At 41.7% G+C, this 27322-nt stretch overlaps 1 protein-coding gene across 1 annotated transcript in view; it reads right to left on the bottom strand.

Annotated features, from left to right (window-relative positions):
- Positions 1–26231, bottom strand: part of PARP4 (poly(ADP-ribose) polymerase family member 4) — a 72795-nt gene extending 46564 nt beyond the window's left edge. Inside the window, exons 1-14 of the mRNA XM_066620892.1 lie at positions 26184–26231; positions 23631–23763; positions 21091–21295; positions 20412–20511; positions 18246–18324; positions 16636–16743; positions 14821–14970; positions 13720–13857; positions 12750–12923; positions 12024–12184; positions 5942–6079; positions 4922–5020; positions 3256–3442; positions 1722–1875 (exon numbers count right to left, since the gene is read on the bottom strand). Coding sequence (XP_066476989.1) covers positions 1722–1875; positions 3256–3442; positions 4922–5020; positions 5942–6079; positions 12024–12184; positions 12750–12923; positions 13720–13857; positions 14821–14970; positions 16636–16743; positions 18246–18324; positions 20412–20511; positions 21091–21295; positions 23631–23762 — 1825 coding nt within the window. The 5' untranslated portion in view covers position 23763; positions 26184–26231. The remainder of the gene's footprint in view (positions 1–1721; positions 1876–3255; positions 3443–4921; positions 5021–5941; positions 6080–12023; positions 12185–12749; positions 12924–13719; positions 13858–14820; positions 14971–16635; positions 16744–18245; positions 18325–20411; positions 20512–21090; positions 21296–23630; positions 23764–26183) is intronic.
- Positions 26232–27322: the final 1091 nt, after the last annotated feature.

Below are 27322 nucleotides of genomic sequence, written 5' to 3'. Positions count from 1 at the left end.
ATGATTCAAGATGGTGGTACCTGAGGGGGCTGGTAAGAAGCTGTTGCCAGGGATCCCACATCATCCCTCTGAGTTTTCTATTATGCCCTTCAGTGCCATAGCACACAGTTTGGGAACCATTGAACTATCCAAAATGACTTGTGTGAAATTAGTGGGTTAACTGTGCCATTATTGTTTATAGACACAATAAAACTATCATTTTTCTGCAAAAATAGCTTGGCCTGGTGTTGTTTATATTGTTCTGCTCCCCACTGCCAGGTTAACTTTTCCATTAGTGCCAGCTGCCACACTCCAGGATGCCATTGTTGAAGAGCTAAATGTACTGCTGACTTCCATGCTTTGGCAATTACCAGTTTTGTTGCTGCAAGTTATGGGATTTTTAAAGTAATAGTGGGTTATGTCAGTTGTCAAAAACCATCACGAGTGCTGGGCTACATCGGGTTTGATTGCTTTATTAACAATCTGTGAGAATTCAGTGAAAATTTCATTCCCAAAGAGTTCTACCCCTAGACAGTCCCATCATATATGCTTATAGAACTCCATTATCCTGCAGCCTCTAAAATGTGAGTATTGAAGATTTTCCTGCTTTTAATAGGGGGCTCGTGGCCTTGTTAAGCAGATGCAGTTCCTGTCAAGAAGGGCAAGCTGGCCCTTGGAAAGAAGAGCATGAGATGTGTTAGTTATGTGCTAGGCTCCTCAGTAAGCGCACACAGCTTCTGAGTTGAAACAGAGCTCTAGAGATATACTAGGTAAGGCCATGAAAGAGACAAAAGACCAGGATAGTCTTTTGTCTCAGGATAGACCAGGAAGACCACGCGCTTTATGTGGGGCTGCCCCCGAAGACGGTTCGGAAACTGCAATTAGTGCAGAATGCGGCGGCCCGTGTGGTCACTGGAGCTAGGCGGTTTGACTCTGTCAGCCCGCTTCTCCGGGGGCTACATTGGCTGCCCATTCATTTCCAGGCCCAATTCAAGGTGCTGGTTTTGACCTTTAAAGCCCTATACTGCTCTGGGCCAGGGTATCTTAGAGATCGCCTACTCCCGTACAATCCGGCTCGTCCTCTCAGGTCATCAGAGAAGGCCTTTTCACAAGTGCCGCCACCTAAGGAGGTACGTGGGGCGGCGGCAAGAAATAGGGCCTTCTCAGTAGTGGCACCAACGTTGTGGAACTCCCTTCCCCTTGACTTGAGAATGGCTCCCTCTCTTGAGTCCTTTCGGCGAGGCCTGAAGACCTTGTTGTTTAACCAAGCCTTCTGACGTTATGGCCTTTTTAACATCTTTTATATATCTTTTAGTTGCTTTTTTACAGGCCCAATTCCTCTAAGAACTGCTGTTTTATGCTCTTTTATTCTGACTATTCTGACTACTGTTTTTATGGGTTCTGCTAATGTGTTTTTAATATGTTTTTATCTGTGAAATTATGTTTTGTTTTATATGTTGTTAGCTGCCCTGGGTCCCTTTTTGGGAGAAGGGCGGGATAAAAATAAAGTTTTATTATTATTATTATTATTTATTATTATAGTCACTATTCCTTTCAAACGACAAAATTATGATGACGGCCCCAAATCCCACCTATGAAATCTTGCCTCTTCTCTATACATTTTTACTTATAAATGATTATTTCCTTCCTTTTAAATTTTTTTTTAATGAGTGATTGTATTCTACATTCCAACTGCAGAATACCCACAGACACGAGTTTCACAATGTAAGAAACATTTTTACCTTCCAGCTGTGACTGGTGCTCTGGAAATGCTTGATCTTCTAACTCAGTTTGAATCACTGGATGGAACTCCTCTACTTTGTCATCAGCAAGACAAAATTTAACCACATATTTGATTTTCACCTGACTAGTTCTGTATACCACAAATTCATCATCCTTTCGAAAACAAAGAAAAGAGGAAGCAAAACTTTAGGATCCTTACAAAAACAACCAGCAACAGCAGAGAGTGGATGATGGCAAAAAATCAAATACACACATCTTAACGAGCTCTAATTCATGCATACTTCCTTGTAAAAAACCTGCAACACTCAGACATCCAAGGCAGTGGTTCCCAAGGATGCTGACCCCTTAAAAAGGATCAGTAGACAGGTTGTGACCCCCAGGTTGGGAAACACTGATCTAAGGGAAAAAAAATTGAAGAGGTGTATGAAATCATACAAAATTTGAAGAGGTGCATGAATGCAGATCCCTTAGTTAACAATGTCAGCGGTGTATAGACACTAATGGGAAACATTTTGAGCACTTGGTCTAATTAACTGGGTCAAGCAACTGCTTCTGTGTATACTATATGCAATATATGTGTGAATTACAGCATAACAAATTTGACACTATAAAGAGTGTGTACATTTTCTTGAGACATTCTGTATGTGTATATATATAGAGAGGATACCAAGCACATTGGAAAAAAGACACTGCCAGTACACCATAGATACTTAGATAAGATACTCTGAGAAGCACTCACTGGGAAGTAGGTACCACTAAGTTCAGTGGGACTGGCTCACAAGTGAGTGTGCCTAAGACTAGAGATGTGGCAGCTTGTGCTGTGAATTCAGAATTAGGTTAACTGAGTCAGACTTGTGAATGATGTCCAATTTAGCAATTTTGTGATACATCTTGATTCATGATGCACTGTGAATGCTGTGAAATCTTTCCTACTGAAGAATGACCCCTTCACACAGAATGTCCAGTTTGAGATGACTGGAATTCCCCCTGGATGCTGCTTTCAATGGAACATTACTCTCAACCAGTGGTGTTCCTGGAGGGGGGCAGTGGGGCAAATGTCCCAGGCACCACACTTTTGATGACCATGGGGGTGACCCTAGCTGCTACTTGTCCTCCAGATCTCTTCTGAGGGTCAGGTTGGGTGAAGCCTCCAAAGGGCCATTAAGCATTACTTTCAATTTTCGTGCATGAGACTCTAGTAAGTGGTGGTGGTGGTGCGGCATTCTGCAGTCCTAGCCACAGGTGGTGTGTGGGCCAGGATCGCAAATGTTCTCAACTAAGCATGCATAGGACTGCAGCACTGAAGGATTCTGAGAGGGTGCTCCTGCCATGCATTCATTCACCTCTTCATACAATCTACTGAACAAACACATCTCCCAGCATGCAGGTAAGTGAGGAGTGATACTGTGGAGACAGTATGCACATCCTGCATCCTACACATGCTTTTTTAAAGAATAGAAAGATTTTCTATAATAAAATAACAAATATTGTGGCCACACCATCATTTAAAAGTCCAGTTTAAGGTGCAGGTACCTCAAAAAATGAAGAACACCCATTCATTTCCTCAGGTGTTCCGTGCACACTATCATAACCATATGGGGCTGCAGTTAGTGAACCATCAGGTCTACAGAGTTTCCAGCAAGTTCCAAGGGCTACATCACAAATCACGAACAATCGAGTTCCATCTGTTTTACTTGGGTGAGAATACTTAATGCTTGTCCTGTTATTAAAAGAAGGAAAAAATGTTATACATGTATCTACACATAATTTCTCATAACTCATTATTAAACACCTCCATTGTAGAAAGAGTCCTGCTACTCTTGTACTCAGATCCTTCAGGCTCTATTTCAAGTCACAGACTTCACCCTGGAAGGCATAAGCAATTGGTTCCTAGAGGTTGCAGCTAGGACTCTTCCATCCCAGTTGGCTTTAATTACTGAAGATGAAGTTCTGCTCTGGCATGAATCCCAGAATTGGATTTCATCTCCAACATCACATGGGACTCAAAATGACAGGACAACCATGTTGTTGTTCATGTATAAAACTGGTGTTGATGGATGTTCAACCTTTTTATCAAAAGGACAGCTTGGATGAAGGAGGTGGAACTGTCTACCCACCTTTGTATGAACTTCTATGTTGGCCAAGGCACTTCTCTCCTAGCCTGGCTCCAACACTAACAATAAGTCAACAGGGGGAGCAATGCATTTGGGGTGATGGAAGAAAATTGGGGGAAGGTTCAGGTCCCCTTACCCACATTTCCTTTTGAAGTAAAAATTAGTAATCTCAGCCTGCAATCCTTTGCACACTTACATGAGAGGAAATCCCACTGAACTCAATGAAGCTTACTTCTGAACAGCAGTAGTAAATCCTCAACAGGCATGTTTTGAATGATTAGGATTTTTTCCCCCTCAAACTACAGAAGGATCTCAGAACATTTCACATGTACCAGGTCTAATTCTGTCACTTAACAGAGCTATTCCAACATATTCTGTTCTTTCAACAATTATGCACCTTACCTGACTTTCTTCAGTTTCAGTCAACTTAATTAAATACACATCTCAGGATGATTTTCTACACATGGATCACTTTTGCACCACATACCATGTGGCACTTGCGTGCAAGTACTTCGGTGTGATGCAATGCAACAGACTTATGCACATGTGACATACATAATTATTAATATAATTATAATACATAATACATATAATACATAATATAATAATAAATTATTAATAATACTGTACTTGTCATTTTTCTATAAATGTTTAATTAAATTTTTATCCTGTCATTCCTCCAGTGGGCACAGTGGCATATGTGATGGTTCTCATTCTATGTAACCTCCTATAAACATGTGAGGGACCCAATCCTACACAGCACAGGAGCACTGGGGCCAAACTGAAGTCACTGCATCCTATGCTGAATTTAAATAGGCTGGACATTCATCCTCTTATCCCAAGCCTAAGCTAGTTCAGTGGGGTTTCTTGGAGCTGTGCAGGCTATTTAGTTGGCGTAGTCTCAAGAAGCCCAGTGTCAGGCTTCCGAGGCCAGGAGGCCGGATAGGATTCGGCAGAGGCCTCTGCTGATTCTGCCCCCCCTCCCAGGCCTGTCCCACCCCCCACAAAAAGGAAAAAAATGACATATATCAGTATCCTTCCATAACTGAAACCATTCCCTGTTACTATCATTAAGTACTTCAGACCTTATGGAATTGCTGAAGTAAATACCACTGCCAAAGTATCCGTAATCACTTCTTTGCAAGCCGTATTCCTCAACCACAATCTTTGGCAGGAGAAGTCCCCTACAAAAGAGAGACCGACATGGTTAGCAGATTATGATACACAGACACACAGTGAATATACATAATATGTCAGGCAAGAATTGAGAAGTGTGGGTGTGCACACACATGCATGCTTATATCCCACCTTTCAGGTCAAAGAAGGGGCTTCTAAAGCATTCTGATGACCTCTGCAACACATGAACATATCATAAATCAACAACAAAAACAAAGACCTCAACCATCAAAATCCAAAGAACAATTGAGAGACTGAGCTTACAATCCTAACCACACTTTCCTGGGAGTAAGCCCCATTGCCTATAATGGGACTTACTTCTGAGTAGACATGTACAGAATTCAGCTCTAAGTATTCGGAATAGGCTAAGGTTTGCAAACAGAAATGTTTTAATGGTATGCTATGGTGTCATTAAGAAACGGTGCCCTAAGGGAGGGAGTTCCACAATTTGACTCTAGCCCTCCAACTTATTCTTCACAATCAACAGATAAGGTGAAAACTAGAAGGCACTCCCTGAGCTTTCTCACCTGCAGTGGGAAACAGTGAACTTCCCCAACTCCGCCCATAGCGACAACATGGGAAGGCACAGGATTGCAGGACAGACAAGAGAGGGTCTACAGCTTTCTATCTTGCCTAAGTGCAGTGGCCATGCATGAGAGAAAGAGAAGCAATGGTCAATCTGAAGTTACCTCTCCTCTATCTGCCAGGAATCCCAAAGAGTGCAACATATTTCCATTTTTTAATGGTTCATTAGAATAGTTGGACATCCTAGATCTCCAGATGCATTGTCATCCAAAGAAGAATGAGTCATTGGCTAACAGGCCATCATAGCTGCCATCTGTTTCACAGTTGTCATGGTGTACGCATGCCTGTGCATACATACACAAAAAGCACCAACAAAACATTTTTGGGACAATACAAGTCCTTACCGAGAAAGGATTCCAAGAAAATTGCAAGCAGATGAAGCATGGAATAAAGATTGAACATTGCCAAGATCACTCTCAAAACCTGCTGTTTCCGTTACTCTGCCGACTTTATAAATCTGCAAAACTTTAACCGGACATGCACTGCAAAACATTTAAGATGAATATCAAAGGTCATTTGAATCATTGTGGAGCATTAAATTTAGTTCAGATCACTGTTAATCCAGTTGTAGAACCACAAAAATAATAGCATGTATTGCTTTATGTAGAACTTATGGGAGGTGGTGTCACAAGTAGTAAGAAGCTATGATGGGGGCAGGGGGGCAATTAAAGGATACAGCGAGGCCTGGGAAATAAATAAATAAAATATTATACAGGTTGGACTTCTTCATCCGCTGATTTTTCATCCGCAATTTGACTCAATGAGAATCCCCCGACCCATGTTGACGCCTGACCTGTTGCATCTAAATGCAACTGAAGCAAAGTTCTGGTTGCATCCAGAGGTTGTTCTGAAGCTCAGGGAGGCTGCATGTGGCTTCTCTGGGTCTCAAATGCCTTCTAAGGCCTCCAGAGGGCCTTAAAACTTCACTTCCAGTTTTTCAGAACCAGGCCTCAGAACACAGAACACCCTCCAGTTGTATTCAGCAGGGTTCAGGTGATTATTTGTGGATTTCCATGGGGATTCCAGGAATGGAACCCCAGCTGATGCTGAGGCACTACTGTAGTAAAATGCAGTGCTTTTTTTGTAAAAAAAAAAAAAAGGTGCAGGAACTCATTCTTTTATTTATTTATTTACCTCCCCACCTAAAAAAGAAGAAAAAAATTATTCCTTATGGGGATTTGAACCCCCAACATCTGGCTCTACAGACCAGCACTTTAGCAATTGAGCCATAGGAGCTCTTAGACTCAAAGTGTTTGGAACTAATACTTAAGGTGCTGATGGCCACCAGCTGGGTTCAAGACCTTATATATTAGTTCTGAGCACTTTGACTACAAGAGTTCCTATAGCCCAATGGAGCTGGGCTGTGGAACACAAGGTCAGAGGTTTGAATCCTGCCTTCGCCAGCAGTGCAAAAAGCACTTTTGACTACAGGAGTTCCTATAGCCCAATGGAGAGAGTGCTGGGCTGGGCTGTGGAGCATAGGGTCGGAGGTTCAAATCCCGCCCTAGCCAGCAGTGCAAAAAAAAAAAAGGGGGTGGAGCTAGTGGGGGAAAAAAAGTGCCGGAACGCCGTTCCAGTGCGTTCTATTACAAAAAAAGCCCTGGTAATATATATTAGATATATAAAAACTTGGGGGGGGGAGAGAAACTGTCTTAGGTTATTTTTCTAGGTCCTCGAAATAAAAAGACTACCCTGCTCTGCAGTTTTGAAATAAAAAGACTACCCATTATATTCTGTGGGTTCTTTTCTCCTGCTGGGCCCTCATAGCTCCATATAAAGCACGTTACAGAAAAAAAAAAGAAATTAATCCTTTCCCTATGTCTGAAGCTGCCTGCCCAACATAAAATATGCTGTAGCTGCCCCCTCCAAGAAATTCTTCTCTCCCATCCACACATAAGAACATAAGAACATAAGAACAGCCCCACTGGATCAGGCCATAGGCCCATCTAGTCCAGCTTCCTGTATCTCACAGCGGCCCACCAAATGCCCCAGGGAGTACACCAGATAACAAGAGACCTCGTCCTGGTGCTCTCCCCTACATCTGGCATTCTGACTTAACCCATTCCTAAAATCAGGAGGTTGCGCATACACATCATGGCTTGTACCCCATAATGGATTTTTCCTCCAGAAACTCGTCCAATCCCCTTTTAAAGGCATCTAGGCTAGACGCCAGCACCACATCCTGTGGCAAGGAGTTCCACAGACTGACCACGCGCTGAGTAAAGAAATATTTTCTTTTGTCTGTCCTAACCCGCCCAACACTCAATTTTAGTGGATGTCCCCTGGTTCTGGTATTATGTGAGAGTGTAAAGAGCATCTCCCTATCCACTCTGTCCATCCCCTGCATAATTTTGTATGTCTCAATCATGTCCCCCCTCAAGCGTCTCTTTTCTAGGCTGAAGAGGCCCAAACGCCGTAGCCTTTCCTCATAAGGAAGGTGCCCCAGCCCCGTAATCAGCTTAGTCGCTCTCTTTTGCACCTTTTCCATTTCCACTATGTCTTTTTTGAGATGCGGCGACCAGAACTGGACACAATACTCCAGGTGTGGCCTTACCATCGATTTGTACAACGGCATTATAATACTAGCCGTTTTGTTCTCAATACCCTTCCTAATGATCCCAAGCATAGAATTGGCCTTCTTCACTGCTGCCGCACATTGGGTCGACACTTTCATCGACCTGTCCACCACCACCCCAAGATCTCTCTCCTGATCTGTCACAGACAGCTCAGAACCCATCAGCCTATATCTAAAGTTTTGATTTTTTGCCCCAATGTGCATGACTTTACACTTACTGACATTGAAGCGCATCTGCCATTTTGCTGCCCATTCCGCCAGTCTGGAGAGATCCTTCTGGAGCTCCTCACAATCACTTCTGGTCTTTACCACTCGAAAAAGTTTGGTGTCGTCTGCAAACTTAGCCACTTCACTGCTCAACCCTGTCTCCAGGTCATTTATGAAGAGGTTGAAAAGCACCGGTCCCAGGACAGATCCTTGGGGCACACCGCTTTTCACCTCTCTCCATTGTGAAAATTGCCCATTGACACCCACTCTCTGCTTCCTGGCCTCCAACCAGTTCTCAATCCACGAGAGGACCTGTCCTCTAATTCCCTGACTGTGGAGTTTTTTCAGTAGCCTTTGGTGAGGGACCGTGTCAAATGCCTTCTGAAAGTCCAGATATATAATGTCCACGGGTTCTCCCGCATCCACATGCCTGTTGACCTTTTCAAAGAATTCTATAAGGTTCGTGAGGCAAGACTTACCCTTACAGAAGCCATGCTGACTCTCCCTCAGCAAGGCCTGTTCGTCTATGTGTTTTGAGATCCTATCTTTGATGAGGCATTCCACCATCTTACCCGGTATGGATGTTAGGCTGACCGGCCTATAGTTTCCCGGGTCCCCCCTCTTTCCCTTTTTAAAAATAGGCGTGACATTTGCTATCCTCCAATCTTCTGGTACTGTGGCTGTTTTGAGGGACAAGTTGCATACCTTAGTCAAGAGATCTGCAACTTCATTCTTCAATTCCTTAATAACCCTTGGGTGGATGCCATCAGGGCCCGGTGACTTATTGATCTTTAATTTATCAATGAGGTCTGAAACATCTTCTCTTTTAACCTCTATCTGACTTAACTCCTCGGTTAGGAGGGGCCGTTCGGGCAGCGGTATCTGCCCGAGGTCTTCTGCCGTGAAGACAGATGCAAAGAACTCATTTAATTTCTCTGCCATCTCTAAGTCTCCTTTTATCTCCCCTTTCCCTCCCTCACCATCCAGAGGGCCAACTGCTTCTCTGGCGGGTTTCCTGCTTCTAACATATTTGAAGAAGCTTTTATTATTCCCCTTAATGTTGCTGGCCATGCGTTCCTCATAGTCTCGCTTGGCCTCCCCTATCACCTTCTTACATTTCTTTTGCCACAGTTTATGTTCCTTTTTATTCTCTTCATTAGGGCAAGACTTCCATTTACGGAAGGAAGCTTCCTTGCCCTTCACAGCCTCTCTAACTTGGCTGGTTAGCCATGCGGGCACTCTCCTGGATTTAGTGGAACCCTTCTTTCTTTGCGGTATACACCTCTGCTGGGCCTCTATTACTGTTGTTTTAAGCAGCCTCCATGCACTCTGGAGAGACTGGACTCTTTTTACCCTCCCTTTCAACCTCCTTCTAACCAGCCTCCTCATTTGAGGGAAGTCCGCCCGTCGGAAGTCAAGGGTTTTTGTTAGAGATTTGCCTGGTATTCTTCCCCCAACGTGCACGTCAAAACGGATCGCAGCATGATCACTGTTCCCCAATGGCTCAGTAACGTTTACATCTCTAACCAGGTCCTGCGTACCGCACAAAATTAAATCCAGAGTCACCTGTCCTCTGGTGGGCTCCTTGACTAGCTGATCTAAGCCACAGTCATTTAGCACGTCAAGAAATCCGGTTTCCTTATCGTGACCAGAACACAAATTGACCCAGTCAATATGAGGATAATTGAAGTCCCCCATGATTACAACCCTGTCCTTCCTTGTCACCTCCCTGATCTGTTTCCTCATTTCAAGGTCCCCATCAGATTTCTGGTCTGGAGGACGATAGCACACCCCCAGTATTACATCGCTGCACAAGCCTGGTAATTTAACCCACAGAGATTCTACGGTGGAGTCGGACCCACAGGTTCTTCATTCTCCTCCCTGTGTTTCCTGCCATTGCACCCCAAACCCAAACCCGATATGATGATTCGCTCCCAAAAGCAGCAATTTCAGGTGATTATTTCTGTCATGAAAATAGTGTATGGGGGGGAAGAGTGAGCCTTTCCTTCCATTTCAGTCTTCATTAGGACTGCTATTACCATCAACCCCTCTGTGCAGTTATTGTTGGTTTAAGAAAAAAGAAAGAGGCACTTCTGGTTGCATTTACTTCCATGCCCAGCTTGGTAACAGATTTTCATTCAGTTGAAGAAAGAAGGGGAAACAGCCATATCCTGATCACACAGAGCTATCATCATGTTTGAGACGAGACTACTTTTTAATTTCAGAGATGCACCTTCCGAGTTTAAACTAAACAAAGCTATAAAAATTCAATTGAAAACAATAATGAAACAAACATATGCCTTAGGAATAAAAAGTAGAACACTTTTTATTCCAGTAGAAAGATGTTGAAGAGTTCCATAATCTCACAAGTGGCTTATTTAGGCCTTTGTCCACAAAGACCTTTCTTATGTGGTTATAGCCATTTCTTGATTTACATGTTTTTGAAATAGCACAATTTGCAAATTAATACCGCAAGTCTAATTTACACTGGCAATTTTTGAAATAATGCAGTCAATTACCTGCTAATTATTGGCTAACATGCAACCCTGTTAGATGCTGGCAGCTTCCTATAAGAAGGAGCATCTCCTCTAAAGCCATATGATAAAAAAAAGAAAGAAAATGTATTCACAGGGCTGCTGCTTTGTTTCCTTACTAGTATCTTTGTTTTTATCATTGTTTTCTCAGTCAATGATATCAGCAGTCACTCCCATTCTCAGTAGCCCCCCTCCTCAAGCCATCCTGGAAATTCCCATTCACCAATCAAGCTGCAAAAGCCACTTCTCCTTCTCACAACTATCTAGTTCAGTGGTTCTTAAACTTTAAGCGTTGGGACCCACTTTTTAGAATGAGAATCTGTCAGGACCCACTGAAAGTGACGTCATGACTGGAAGTGACATCATCAAGCAGGTAAATTTTTAACAATCCTAGACTGCAATCCTACCGACACTTACTTCTGGGTAAGTCCCACTGACTAACATTGTTAAAAGTGTATACATAGTAGCCTGTTCAAAGGACAGATCTGTAACATTTCCCCAAATATTGTCACAGACCAATCTATTAAAAAATAAAATATTGAAATGAATGGGGACCCACCTGAAATTGGCTCATGATCCACCTAGTGGGTCCTGACCCACAGTTTGAAAAACACTGATCTAGTTCACCCAAGCACACCTTCCATGCTTTCCTTCCCTATAGTTCTGCCCCGTTGTTTTCTCCCATGCCTTCTGGTTTGTCTGCCCACACCTCAGCACGCCACTTGCAATGAACTTAATGGAGGGGTGTTAGGTGGGGAGTGTGCACTGCACACTCTGCTGTGTATTGCGTTGCCTGAATCATCTAGGGCAAGCAGAAGTGGTCAATATCAGCATACGTGCTCAATAACTTTCCCCTTACCTATGCTATTTACATTGGTTCCTATGAGGAAAAAAATAGTTTTAATATATCCTTTTTAATATGCACACTGATTCCAAGAACACAATCACCACCTAAATCCAGAGGTGCCTGTATTTGAAAATAAATCATATAACTAAATATTTTTAACTTTGTGCTTTTAAAAAAAATTTAAACTTTCTTCCTGCATACACACTGAAGAAATAACTATACACTATACAACACCAGAATCACATAAAACTTTTAAAACTTACCCAACGTTTTTTGTGACCATCTGCTTTTTAATACTGCGGAACTCTTCACTCTTTGCATCAAGAGCCTCTATTTTGCATCTCAAAGCCCGAAACTTGGAGAGGGATGATGGGTTTGGAACAGACATATTTGTTTCACGAATATTCAGCATGTCCCTGATTAGCTATAAAAATATAGAAACCAGAGATGCTACATTTCTAGAACACAATTTGTTCACTTGTATTTTGATTCTTTATTAGCACCATCAGTATGCATAGAATTTTACAGTGTGACAAAAAATGACAGCTCCTTACCTCAAGGAGCTCATGATCTAAGTTGTATCTGTGAGGTTAAAAAAAGCTCCAAAAGAAAACCCAATAATTTCATGTGAGCTCATCTCACATTATCATCACAGATCCTTGGGATAAAATTACAAAACATAATGTCAGAACTAGTTCTATCTGATGTGTGGCCTTCTGACAAATGGAACTTTCCAGCACTGACAGCATCTACATATTTCCAATAGAGGCCCAGAGTGCCATGTTACTAAGACATAAATGTTTCACCTGGAAAATCTTTAAACATAAGCAAAGCTTATAGACATTCTAGAGTATCAAAATTTTCTATTGTTTATAAGTGAGACAATCATATTTTCAGTTTGTTGCCGTGAAACCCATTTGTGACTTGGCTGTAAACAGGACTACCGCAGACAGACATCAAAGTTGATCACAAACTTGAAATTATTGTACCTGGCAGAGATTTTGCTTTTTGGACAATAGTGCCATGTTAACGTCACTATCCATCCCATTTCGGTGTGGTATGATTTTATAGAACTCCGACATCATTGCAGTCAGTTTTTCTGGCGGTTGACTTTCATTCAAGGCATTCTTTGCCTGAAGGAGAACACCTTCAGCTTTGGTCACCTTTTAAGAAAATACAGTATTAAAATGTTTGTTTTTAAAATAAAAAAAGCAGTAAACACAGCAAGGCATAAGAAGGTCAAAAAGTGGTGGAGGATGCAATCCTATACACATCTTCTTGGGAATGAGCCCCACAGTGGCTGTCTGCTGGTATTCCTTGGCATCTTTTTAGATTGTGAGCCCTTTTGGGACAGGGAGCCATTTAGTTATTTGATTTTTCTCTGTAAACCGCTTTGTGAACGTTCAGTTGAAAAGCGGTATATAAATACTGTTAATGAATGAATGAATGAATGAATGAATGAATGAACCACTGGGACTTATTTCTGAGTAGATGTGCACAGGATTGTGCTGCAGTTTCTTGTTTGTTCCATAGGCAGCCATCTTTGCCTTGAGATCATTAAAATGTTGCTGCTTTTAAAAGATCAGCAACAGCTGCTGGGGATGAGGGATTGGTGTGGAGCAGTGACTCCAAGGTCGCAGGACAAGGTGACCAAAAAAAAAATAAAACTAACTAGTCCCTACAGCCTCTCCTGCCTTGCTAATTATCCTGAGATACTGACCTTGCCAAAGTATCAACAAGTTTAATGATAAATTAATCAAAGAAATGCTGTAATCTGGAAACAAACACTTTGTATAGTATTTCTGATAGTATATAGGGGGGCTTGGCTGTCATTTTACACATATTTACTTGGGAGTGAGCCCCAATGAACTTAGCCAGACTTGCTGCTGAATAAACATGCCTAGGATTGTGCTGTAAAAGGCCCCTAGGAGCCAATATTTTCAAGCAGAATTGCCTTACATCATTGAGACTGATGCTGGTTACAGGTTTAGCTAATAGATGATCCAGATGTCCAAGTGCCTCAGCCCAGATGAGTTCCACAAACACACTCACTTCTTCAGACAAAGTGCTGGAATTGATAGCTTCAGCTACAAGCATCTGCAAAACACCACTGAAAATTAACAATAGCAGCTAATATTTATATAGTACTTTCTGAGTATGTGAAGTGTTGTACATGTATTGTTGTGATGTTGTCCTCACAACTTTTGAAGATGAGTATGTGTTATTATCCCCATATTGCAGCTACGGCCGAGAATGAATGTTTTGCCTAGGGGCACCCAGTGACAATGACTGAGGTGACAGTCCAAGCAGGAAAGTCTTGAAAACTTGATCCTCAGCTCAGCTACACCAGCTGTCATAAAAATTAGCCAACATTAAATGGCAGTTTCTACACAGAGTTGACAGAGAAGATACAGTCAATTAAATAAAGTTTATCAGAGACACCTGATAGCAAGGACCAAAAAATATGAAGGCCAAAACATCTTGTGTGCCAGCAGGAGACCAGGCTAGCTGGGATAGGTAAGCAAATTAAAAAATTTAAAAAACCCAAAACTTTACTTATCTCCTTGACCATCACATGGTTTTCATGGGACTCCTCAAAGCTATGTCAGCTATTTTGCTGGCGAAGCTTTGAGGAGCCTTCTGGGGGCGTGTGACGCCTGGAACAGGTATTCAGGATATGGTGGATGCCAGTGACACCATGACCTGCCCCCACCCTGCCCCAATCCCTGCCCATCTGGTGACAAAACTCAGCTGGCAGCTGGTCTACAAGGCAGTCTTCCCAGCTATGTACTGGCAGCAGCACTCTACGGAACAGGGAGGAGGTTACTGCACTGGCTGAACTTGCAGCATGCCAGAGGACTGCAAGGATGGGATTTGGCCATAAGTGCTCTACTCTCCTACATTAAATCTGACAAGTTGAAAAAGAACAGTTCCACCAGAATGCCCAACTTCTTTGGTTTCACTTTACATGAGAAGTTCAGGTTTAAAGAGACTCACTTTTCAAGATCCTAAAACTACCCGTATATGCTATTAAATGTAAGAATCAAAAACTATACTTACCTCCTGCAATTTTACTGAAGCTAAATATTCTGCTTCACGTGGGAAGTAATTTCTTAACTGAAAATTGGAGTTCTGCAAATGTTCAATGCAACGTACATAACTTCTTCTAACTTTCTCAGAACTCTTTGCAGGTACAAATTGTTTTTTGTCCTGAGAATAAAGTACATTAAAATGCAAACACACATACAGGAAATATGTTACAGATTTCATCCCCCACCCCACCCCACATCAAGATGGTATGAAATTTCTAGTTTATCTCATGCTGTGGTGAAACTATCCATGGTCTTACAAAATACATAAAACTACTCCAAGACTATTTTGCTGCCCCAGCTCCACAGCACAGAAGACTGGCAGCCCAATCCTATGCATGTCTACTCAGAAGTAAGTCCCATTAGAGTCAATTAGAGTCAGGAAAGTGTGGACAGGATTGGGCTGTGGAACCTGTAGTTCTAGGGATTTCTAACCCCACCATCTAGCACACTCACAAAATATAATTTCCATCTTGCTCTGGAAACTTGGTTAACTGGCCCACCTCACCCCAGCACTGTCTGTTCTAGTGGCTGTCTGCTGGTATTCATTTGCATCTTTTTAGATTGTGAGCCCTTTTGGGACAGGGAGCCATTTAGTTATTTGATTTTTCTCTGTAAACCGCTTTGTGAACTTTGAGTTGAAAAGCGGTATATAAATACTGTTAATAATAATAAATACTGTTAATAAACCGGTTTCAAACTATTGTGTTGAAGTGGTTTTTAGCAACTGAGCTTAACACATGTTTAGAAAGAAGGTGTCCAATGCCTTGAAAGTACAGTCCAGTGATCTGCTGTTTGAGGGCCTGGGATCACGTTTAACTGTGATCACAAAGCATCAGTGCTATGGAGTCAGAACACAGAGATGGGGGGAAAAAAGATATGGAAAAAAGTTCTGGATCACACCAAAAAAAGATATGTTGGGATGGCACAGAAGAGGAAAAGTGCACTTTTGGGAGTGATCTTTGTCTCACATGTTCAATTCCTGAAGAAATGTACCAGCATGTTTTATATAAATGCTTGCATCCAAAATAAAGCCCATAGGGAACTGCTTGAACTATACAATATTAAATAAAAATAAGAAAAGCACTTTTCTATTTAAAAAAGACTTTTCAGGTTATCACAGTGGTGGAACAATGGGAAGAGTCGCTTTTGGTGGGTACTTGCCACCTTCCCCCAACTCCTGGAGCCACAGATGTACAGAGATATCCTCCCAGTGCTGGTTCTGTGTAAAAGTGATGCTATATCTAAAAGTGGCATAACAAGCATCTTGAGGTCATGTTGGGACATGGTGGAATGGAACCAGGAAAAACAGAAGCAAAGATCTAAAAAGCCTTTCAGCAGCACCACAAGTACAGCAGTCACTGGTCCAACCATGTCCTTAGCTTACATAGAGATGGTTTGTGGGTAATGGGAGGCTGTCCTGGAAGATAGCCAGAACTGACTGACTATGCCTTGCTTGCAGGCACAACAGTACACTGATGTAGCAGCAGTAGCGCAAGGCACTGGTTGTGACAAAAAAATCCCACAATGGGCTTCCAATCTCATTCTTGTATATAAAATTTACAAATGAACTCCATAACTAGCACTATATTGGCACTGATTGATAGTTATCATTTGGCACTTATCTGCTTCATAGTGACCACCAACCAATGCAATATGCCATGCTTAAACCGCTAGTGTCAGGAATGCTTGGGCTGAACAGGACAAGAACCATTTCTAAGTGCTGGAAACTCTCAAGGCACCAGAGAAACAAATCCCTGCGATCATGACAGCAATCCCAGTTTACCTGGTCTCCATCCAAGGTACTGTAGTGCACACATATGCGGAAGGGGTAGTCACAGAGCTGCTGAGAACACTGCAGTTCAACAACAGCATATTCACCATGTGTTGTAGCCTGGAAAAAAAACACAGCTTAGTTAATTCTACTCACTGAAAAATAAAACATCTATACCGGATGGACTCAGAGTCCTTCCAGTTCAGTGTTTTATTTCTGACATTGCTTTGAATCACCCACCATGGAAAAGTTCAAGTCTGTGTCAGCACCAACAGGGCTAGCTTCAGAGGATATGTCCACCCAAGGGGACCATGACCCCCACAAGGCCCCAGCCAACCAACTACACACCAGCATTGGCTCCCGTGAGAGTCATGAACCACCTCAAAGATTACTCTGGAAAATCTAGACTTGTGTGGCAACTCTCTATTTTCTTAAGATACTGTGTGGTTCTAGGTTTTCCTAAGTGAACTTTGAGTCTGCCATTGATGCCTGCAGCAGCCAATGGAATTCTTCAAGAAATCTTCTTGGGCCCCTGGACAAATCTTTATCAAACTTTGGGAAGGAGGAAGGACAGCCCAGGCAGCCATTTCTTCCTCCCTCCCCCTGTCTCAAGACCAATGCAACTAGGATGTTCCATGCAGCAGCAGGACATTTGTCACTGGAAGTATCCCCATTGGCTTTTGGGGGCTGGCAGGAAGAAAAAGCAAATTGGTCTTTTTCCTCTCAAGGCCAATAAGTATTCTCTATGATTCTTGGGAGAATCTCTGTTGGGCTCTGGGAAGGGGGAGAGGATGAAAAGCATAGATGGGCACCTCTTCCTTCCACTGTGGCTGGGTGGTCAGTGGTGGAAAGGATACAAAATGCCTCCCTGCCACTGCTGCGAAACTCATCTATCTATGTGAGGAGAAAAAGATTCAAGTTGGGGAAAGAAAGGAGATAACAAGTTAGGGGGGAGCATCAGTGTACATGTATGCAAAGGACAAGTACACAGGGGCTAAAACCTTGCTGATGCCCCAGGATCTAGTGGACCTCAGCACTGCCCCTGACACCACTACAGTATACAGATTCAGCAGAATCACTGATGGCACCACTTCAAAGTTTAAATGGAGGATTACAGGTTTAAATGTTCCTACCTTCAAAAATTTCCATATGCATATACACCTGGGGTTTCCCCCCCTCACTCTGACACGCATTAAAACACACAACCCCCACCTATAGCAGCAATTTTCAATCTTTTTCATCTCGCAACACACTGACAGGACGCTAAAATTGGCAAGGCAGAGCATCGGTTTTTTGACAACTGATAAGGCATACCGCACTGCCAGTGGGGAGCTCACCCCCCCCAGGGTCCTCTTAATAGATAACCCTCCCCCAAACTCCCACAGCACACCTATAGACCATTTGTAGCACTCCAACATGCAGCACACTGGTTGAAGATCGATGACCTATAGCCTGAAGTGGTAAAGTCCAGAATAAGCTTTACCACTTCAATTTGCTAATTCTGGTGATAATGTCAACAGCTTTCTAGAATAATGACAATGGTAAATAAAGCTAAAGTAGGTCTAATGTGGTTAAAGGTACAACTCTAGAATTTCATATGAACACAGTACAAAAGTTCATACCTTCTCAAGGACATCATATTTTGCAACCTCAAAATCCTCAGGAAAGTAAGGAATATTTTTATCATTCTTTGAAAACCATCTGAAACAAATTAAAAAATTCAGATTTCTTATCATTGCTACTGAATGCAGTTGAACCCCCTGAATACAAATCAGCAAACCGAAAATATAAAAACACTGAGCTCTTTCCCAGTCAATGGTAAATCTTCCACTAGTTTAGAAAGAGGAAAGGTTGCATTTGACTTGTAATTAGATTCCATTAATTTCATTAGGACAACTGCAAGAAGAACTAGATGCAGGTAGGTACAACCTGAAATATTTACCTATTTAGGAGAGGAAGCAATATATATTTTTGAGGAATTAAATTTGTGTCTCCAAAATATTCGGCAAGTAGAAAAAAAAGACATGAAAGACATTAATACATAGGCCTTTGGATTCTGAAAAAAACATATACTTTACAAACCAATTATAATTGAAATCCTTTCCTGTTGGCTGGTAGGAGTTACAAGCCTATTTGCTGCTGCTTCTAATAATAGAGGAAGAGACAAAGTGGACAGCACACTTTGCCTAGCACTTTAAACACACAATCATGCTTCAGTTGCAATGGCATAAGTCATTAACTGCCTTACACAATCAAACTACCTTTCTGTAATTTCATGGTTGCCTGTACGGAAGCAGACTCTCTAAGACTACTGTGATTTCTAAAATAAAATACACTTAAGTTGGTGGATGGCAGTATGTGGAAGTCATGTTCCTAAACACATTTGTCATATAATTGATGCAGAACCATCTATGTGCAAGTTGCATTACACAGAATGAGAAAGGCATGTCCATGTCCCAGGAGAGAGCTCACATTAGAAATGGGAATGCAGCTAACCTTGTCTTTAAAGACCCTGCTTTTAAAGAAGTGGTTTAGGACCACAGTCCAAGACTTGAATCGTGATTAGTTTTGTTATCACTGAGAAGACCTAACAATTAGCAAATGCTTGGAGGAACAACAGCAAAATCAACACTGGTATTAAAACTTCAGAGCAAAATATTGGTGGTTTGGCACCCTGATCCAATGGACTTGGAGGACCACTGACCTGAACAGGACTTCCTTCCAAGTATTTGATCACCAGTGGAGCTCATTGTGACATACAGGCAATCCCCTGTATCCACTGATCCAGTATCTGCTGTTTCAATTGTTCACAGATACAGAGAGCATTCCCCCACACCCATTAACATTCTTTAAAGGCTTACCCGTAAATGTTAGTGGCAGCAAAGGAAAGTCCAGCCTTGCTATGTGCAAGGCCTTTTATAGCCCTTGAAGACCTTCATTCATATAAGTTCCACCTCTAATATATTCATTATGTAAATTTATTCAAATTTGAAATGTTGCGACTATTTTTCTTTATGACTATTTTTCTTTTACGACTATTTTTCTTTTCAGTCGTTGTTGATTTTTTTTTTATTAAGACATGTTGTAATCTATGGCCAATACCCTCGTGTAACCTATGTAGTCCCAGCCCTAAGTTTAACCCATTTTCCTTACCTGTATCTGTAATAAACAAATAAACTTTGCACACACAAAAAAATGTAAATTCTTTTTTCCCCTGACCCCAGACACAGTGACAGAGAGATGATGTGGCCCTCCTGCCAAAAAGTATGGGCACCCCTGCTTTAAATAGTTAACTTCCACTTCCTGTTTAGCATTGTCTAGTTTTGTCAGGTATTCAGGCTGCTGGCAGCCTGCTCTCTTCACACTATAAGCTTGAATGCTTATAGTGACCTGTTTAAAGCAAGAAACACTTTCTGATAAGCCTTTAAAGAAAGTTAATGGGCACACAGGGGGCACTGGGGGAGGGGCTGCTATTAATACAGGGATCCCCATATCCACAGTTTCCGTATCCTTGGGGGGGTGTCCCCTGGAATAGATCCCCCATGGATGGAGGGCACACCTCTAAATGGAATTTTCTCTTTTCATCCTACATGGAATTTTCTCTTTTCATCCTCACAATCACCATAAAATAAATGAGGTTGGGAAAGAATGATGGCACACTCTGCATTGGTGAATTCTGCCTTAAAGATTGTAGGAAACCAAAATTTAATAATGTACCAATTCGAACATCAACCAATGTGCTTGGTGAAGAACTGGCTCTTGAATGCTGGATAATTTAAAAGAATTACCTTAATTCATCTATGTTACTGTCATCATCAGACTTATTCTTCTCAGGGGAGTCCTTTTCCTTCCAACTGTAGTCTTCACAAATCGCAATTGTCTTCGCATCTATCACAACAATTGTAATTTTCTTTAAACCTGCCAGCTCCCTTATATGCTATCTACATTTCATATATGAATTCTACTACTTTATTTCAAAATCAAGAAATATATTCAGAATTTGAAAACCAACCTTTGTGTTCATGAAACTAAGAGCTTAAATAATTAGTTACAGTTCCAATTTTGTTAACATATAAATTCTGTAACCAGAAATCTTGTTTTGCAATGGAAATACATTTGGGAAATTGACATATATTTACTTAAGTTAGCATTACAGGTGGACCCTCTTTCAGAATCTGCAAATCTGACTCATTAGATTCATGGGTTCAGAACCTGCAGATTTGACTCATCGATGGTTCTGAACCCACGGTGGAGGGCCTCACTGCACATTTTAAAAATGTGGTCCCTTTAATTGATATAAAATTATTATTATTATTATTATTATTATTATTTAATTATTATTAAAAACTGCATTTCTTACCACGGCAGGGACATACTGATCAGCTGTCAGCATCTGCCTCATTCTTGTTTGTGCCCAGCTATCACTTTGCTCATTAGTATTTTTAGCTTAAGTGTAAATTTAAATACCTTTTTCAGTCACTAGTCCGCCAGAATTTTCCTTTCCAGTTATATTGTCCAAGGTTTGAGGAAGTTTGTCAGCCTGTAGAAGTCTCCCTTCTTCAACTGAGTTCCATATGAAATCAGGACCTACAATGGACAGCTGATACTTCTTGATGACTTTCAGATGAATGGAGCTGAGTGCACCAGCATCATCACTGACAACATGAGTGCACTAAAATTAAAGTAAGACTAGATGTATAAAATGAACAAATGATCATATGGAAATGCTTTTTAAATCGCTGCACTGGATATTGTTTTGCTTTTCATCAATAATATGAACAAGCTGAGATTCTTGGAGGAAAATTGTGGAAACTTTGAGTCAGAGTTCCAGTTCCCCATTTTTCCCAATCACTGCCAAATGGATGGGGGGGGGCACTGAGCTCAAAGGATGCATGCTATAGGACTCGTTTCCTCTGAACCCAATCCTGCCCCCACTTTGGGTCACTGGATTCTCCTCAGTCAACCAAACTGGATAGATAAGAGCTAATGTCTGCATGCTATTCTCTTCTGTCAGAGACATTCCATATACAAACATTGGCCAATAACCATTTTTGGAATTGGGCAGGCTGTTGGTTTTTATGATCCTCTATCTCATGCACTCCCAATTAGGCAAGACACCCCACACATGCTTCATAAATCTAGGGAATGATCAGGTAAGTTTATTCTCTGTCATTTTTTAATTCTAGTCTGTCCTTTACAGAATTTAGAGTGTAGCTCTAAACGTACTTCAGATCACAGAGTTGGAAAGGGACTTCTAGGCAATCTAGCCTAACTCCCTGCTAGAAGCAGGAAAACCCTCTCTAGAGCATCTCCTAAAGATATCTGTCAAACCTGTGCTCTGAGACCTTCTGTGCAGGGGAACCCATCACTTACCTTGGCAATCGATTCAGTTATCAAACTGCTCTTAATAAGTTCTTCCCAATATTCACTTATCTGTGAGTGACTCATTGACCAAGATGAAACTTCGTTCCGAGCACATGTGAATAGGACCAAACTGTTAAGAATATGTTCTTATAGGGACGCTAATATTGTATAAAGCATAATTTGTATGCAGCTGATGCATACATCCATCAAAAGCTGTGCAAATACAGTAATTGGTTTAAAATTGCATGCTTTCCTGTATCAATACATGATACATAAGAGATTGAAGCAGAACCCCCATTTCTCCAGAAGAAAAATCCTATTTAGCAATTTCAGCAGACCCCTAACATCATCATCATCATTATTATTATTATGAAGAAGAAGATGATGAAGATGAAGAAGAACGGATTAAAGAGATTGATTTTCAGCATGCTATGTCAAGCGCCCACAAGACTTGCTCGGCACTGCACTTTGGTTTCAATTTTGACTTTAATCAAAGTGCTAGATATCTAGACACTTTAACTATACCAAAATAGCAGCAAATTTTTACAAGAGTTAGATTTAATTGTCTTCCACCTGCAGTCTTGGAAAGACGCTATAATATTGTGTTATATGAAAATAGATTATGCCCCTGTAATAATATGGAAATAAGAGACCTTGGAACATGTTCTTTTTGTATGTAATTTTTACAGGGCATATAAATGAGCATATAAATGATGAGCGTATAAGATATATTAACCCTATTATGTGCAATTTTCCAGGTAGGACTTTTACGTGGTATTCAAAATATATCTTAGCTGATAAGAATAAGTCCATAACAGAATCAGTAGCCAAGTTTCTTTTTTCAGCACAAAGAACACGTAAGAAGATTCTTGCTTCTTTTTTATAAAAGTTTTGTTTAAGATGTTTTTATGAATGTTTTAAATGTTTTTATGAATGTTGGGTCTGTGACTGTAAATAAAGAATGATGATGATGATGATGATGATTATAATAAAACAACAACAACAACAGTATTTATATACCTCTTTTCAACTAAAAGTTCACAAAGTGGTTTACAGAGAAAAATCAAATAACATTGCAGCAGCAGACCCCAAAAATCAAGTTACTACGAGACAGATGTTTACGAGAATGACCTTGAAAAATCTTGTGCTCACATACCATGTTATTCCCTTGAGCACTACAATTGCAGACAACTAAGTTCTGTTTGCACCAAACCATGGTTAACCATGTTGGTTGATCACAGCACTAAAGAAAGCTGATTTCTCACATGACTTTCCTTCAAAAAACTCAGAGTGACGTACATGACATCTCTCCCTCCTTTTATCTTCACAACAACCCTGTGTGGTAGGTTAGGCTGCAAGAAATTGGCCAAAGATCACCCAGTGAACTTCATGGTTGAGAAGAGATTTGAATCTGGGTATCCCCAGTCCTACTACAACAATCTAATCACCACACCACACTGCCTGCAAGCAAATCACACAAGTGAACTATGGTTTGCCACAAACAAGAATCAAAAGTCCAGGACTACAGTACACAAGGGAAGGGAGCAGCATCTCAAGTATGAGGGACTCATACTCAGTATACACACTCACAGTATACACACAAGACTGCCTTTTCCCTGTTCAGAAATCAGCATGAAACTTACCTCATGGTTCAACACAAATGCAATTTGTCCACCATTTTGTTTAATGCAGTTCTTCAGCCTGTTCTTCTCTAAAATGGTTAACCTCTTCACTCGCAGGAAGAACACACAGGTAGCAAAAACTGATACCGTCATCCTGCAAAAGCAAATTTCTTACTCAGAATGGTTCCAAGTTCTTTATATACACAAGAGAGTTTAAGTTACCTTAAGTTGTCAAATACCTCCCAATATTATATTCACTACCATTCTCATAGTTGGCTTGACATTTCCTCATTATTTCTTTCACAGTTCCCATTCTATTTCTGAAACATTTTTGATCCATGACATCTTTATCACAGGCATGCCATTAGGACAAACAACTTCCACTCTGCTGCTAACCTACATCTTGAAAGGCTCAAACAAAGACCATCTCTCCAAAGCGCACTCTCACAATTCAGGCCTTAAAAAATAGTGGGGATTTGCTCCTGTATATCTGGAGAATTTTAGAATAAGTATTCCTCAGCTTGCACTCAGGTGAAGAATACCAAGGTTAGAACAGTACCCAGGAAATATACCAAATGCATTATCTTCCCCCCCCCCCCCCCCGGCCCATTTTTCTCACCTCAGGATATATTAGCTGGACATCTTTCAAACATTATCAAGATCAGAAAAGTATTGCTGGATCAGATCAAGGGTATATCTGATCCAGCTTTATCTTTCCTACAACCACTAACTAGGAAGCTAGGGCTAGAGCAGGGGTGTCCAAAGTTTTTGGAAGGAGGGCCACATCATCTCTCTGACACAGTGTGGGGGGGGGGCAGGGAAAGAAAGAATTAATTTACATTTAAAATTTGAATAAATTTACCTAAGTTGACATAAATGAATATATTAAAGATTAACTTATATGAATGAATGAAGGTCTTGCAATAGCTCAAGGCCTATAAAAGGCCTTGCACAAAGCAAGGCTGGCCTTTCCTTTGCTGCCACTACTGCCTCACAGACATGAACCAGCAAGCAGTGGAGGAAGCCCTCATCCCACAGCTCAAGGGAAAAGGTCAAACCTTTTCAGGTTGTCTTCACACTGAGAGCAGTTGCCTCGGGCCAGTGTGGGCTGTAACAAATCTCTGGAGGGCTGCAACAAATCTGCCTTTGGCCTGATCCAGCAAGACTGTTCTTATGTTTTTATGTACCAAGTAGGGCTTGCTCTGTAATAAGGCAGTTTAGGATTATAGTCTAAAACTGGTTTTGCATGTGTGTTTAAAGAGATGAGGCTCTACTATTCATCCTAAGCTTTTTTTAAACATTTCTAAGCTGCCTTTTGTCTAGAGACCCCAAGGTAGTGAACTAGGTTCAAATACAAAATGCATCAAAACCAATAAAATCAGTGCAAAACTTTTTTAAAGATTTTGGATACTGCAGTGGGCCTGGAATTAGTCAATAAATACATTTACTGAAAGACTAGAAATAAAGGAAGTAATTATAAAACAAAATAACATACAATATCAACCTACAAGGACATAAGACATACGTATATACTTCCTATTATAAACAATGTGAAATTGTCAACTGCTGATTTTCAGCAAACTCTACCTGCATTAAATACTTTTTTAACCATTTCTACCCAAGCCCACAGGTGTACACATTTGATCCATGTGGCGTATATGCAATGTTGGGCAGAAATGTTAATCTTACAGGCGTAGGAACATAAAGACGTAAACTAACAAGCTGTAGTAACAAGATCACAGCACACCTGTACATTTATGTTTTATGTTGTGTTTTTATCTGTTTTTAAATTATGTCTTTTAATTTGTTTTAACCTTGTTTGTAAACTGCCTTGAGTCCCTCCAGGGAGAAAGGCGGGATAAAAATAAAGTTAATAATAATAATAATAATTTAACAAGGGTCTGGATCCACTTAAATTCATATGAATTCCACAAGGAATTCCCAATTCCAATTCCACTATCAAATGACATACCACAACTGGGTTTGTGATCTGTGTCATAAAAATCATGGATCCAGCATTGGGGAAGGGAGGGCTTGCTTATGAAAGGGGGGAAACAAGCTACTTGCAACTTCTCCATTCTATTGCCATTAACGGGGGTCAGGCAGAACTTTCCCTTGCCATGGTGTTCATCTTGGAAGACAGGGTTTACAACTTCCCAGGGTCCCTTAAGTCTTTGCTAATGGCAGAGCCAGAGGATAACCCCACTCACTTCTCCAGCACCAGAGGAAGGGGGGGGAGGCTTTCATGTGAAAATCATAAGCACCTACGCCCTGGATCTCTGTCATTGTGCATGCTAGCATCGGATCTGTGTCAGCTGTGGTCCCACATGAGCTCTGCCCGTTTGACATCCGTGGAATTGGCATGCATTTAAGAGAATTGCCTTCCCTTCCCCACCAACCGCAATGGGGAAACCTGAAAGTGCTTCTTCCACGCAGTGGTGTTAAAAGCACAAGAGCCCAGCCAAAGGGAAAAGTTGGCAGCGCACAACTGCATTGAAAACAACCGTAACCTATCTGGGGTGCAGTATTTGCAAATAAAAGGAGGACGAGACATTAAGTAAAGGAGCCCCTTACCCGCTGCTGCTTGTAAGGAAATTCCAGCCCGGAGGGGACTTCCTGGTTCTCTAGCCAAGGCGAGGCACATGCACAACGGAGGTTGCGCAGCACTCCAGGAGGGGCCGCTGTGTTGTCAACAAATCAGAGCTGCAGCAGGTGTGTGTGGAAAACAGCAAAGGGTGCAAACCAAGCTGTCATCTGTCCTGATAAGGGTGTGGGCGCCTCTTCTGTGCCTCAAGAAAGGATTCCTTCTGGGCTAGCTTCCTGGATCTCACAGTGACCCACCAGATGCCTCCAGGAGCACACAAGGCACCTGCATCCTGGTGCCCTCCCTTGCACCTAGCATTCTGAGGGAGCCTCCTTGCAAAATCAGGAGGCTGCACACACCCATCATGGATCGTAACCTGTGATGGACTTTTCCTCCAGAAATCTGTCCTATCCCCTTTTAAAGGCATCTAGGCCAGATGCCGACACCATATCCAGTGGCAAGGAGTTCCACAGACTAGGAGCAGCCCCATTGGATCAGGCCAAAGGCCCATCTAGTCCAGCTTCCTGCATCTCACAGTGGCCCACTAGATACCCAAGGAGCATACAGGACAACAAGAGACCTGTACCCTGGTGCCCTCTCTCGCACCTGGCATTCTGAGGTAACCTATTTTTAGAACCAAGAGGTTGCACATCCCCATCATGGCTTGTAAGCTGTGGTGGTGTTTTCCTCCAGAAATTTGACCAGTCCCCTTTTAAAGGCATCTAGGCCGGGTGCCATCACCACATCCTGTGGCAAGGAGTCCCACAGTCTAATCACACGCTGAGTAAAGAAATAGTTTCTTTTGTCTGCCCTAACTCTCCTAACATTCAGTTTTAGTAAATGTCCCCTGGTTCTGGTGTTGACTGAGAGGGACACACTTTTAAATTCTCTTTTAAAGACATCCGGGCCAGATGCCATCTCCACATCCTGTGGCAGGGAGTTCCACAGACTAATCACACGCTGGGTAAAGAAATATTTCCTTTTGTCTGTCCCAACTCTCAATTTCAGTGGATGTCCCCTGGTTCTGGTGTTGTGTGAGAGGGAAAAGAATGTCCCTCTATTCACCCCCTAAATGATTTTGTGTGTCTCAATCAAACTCTGGAAGTGTGTGTTCAATCAATACAAGACT

This window comes from Tiliqua scincoides, chromosome 3 (genome assembly GCF_035046505.1).
Source record: "Tiliqua scincoides isolate rTilSci1 chromosome 3, rTilSci1.hap2, whole genome shotgun sequence".
NCBI lineage: Eukaryota > Metazoa > Chordata > Lepidosauria > Squamata > Scincidae > Tiliqua > Tiliqua scincoides.
Note: the sequence above shows the minus strand (reverse complement) of the source record. Positions and strands in the feature narration are given on the sequence as shown.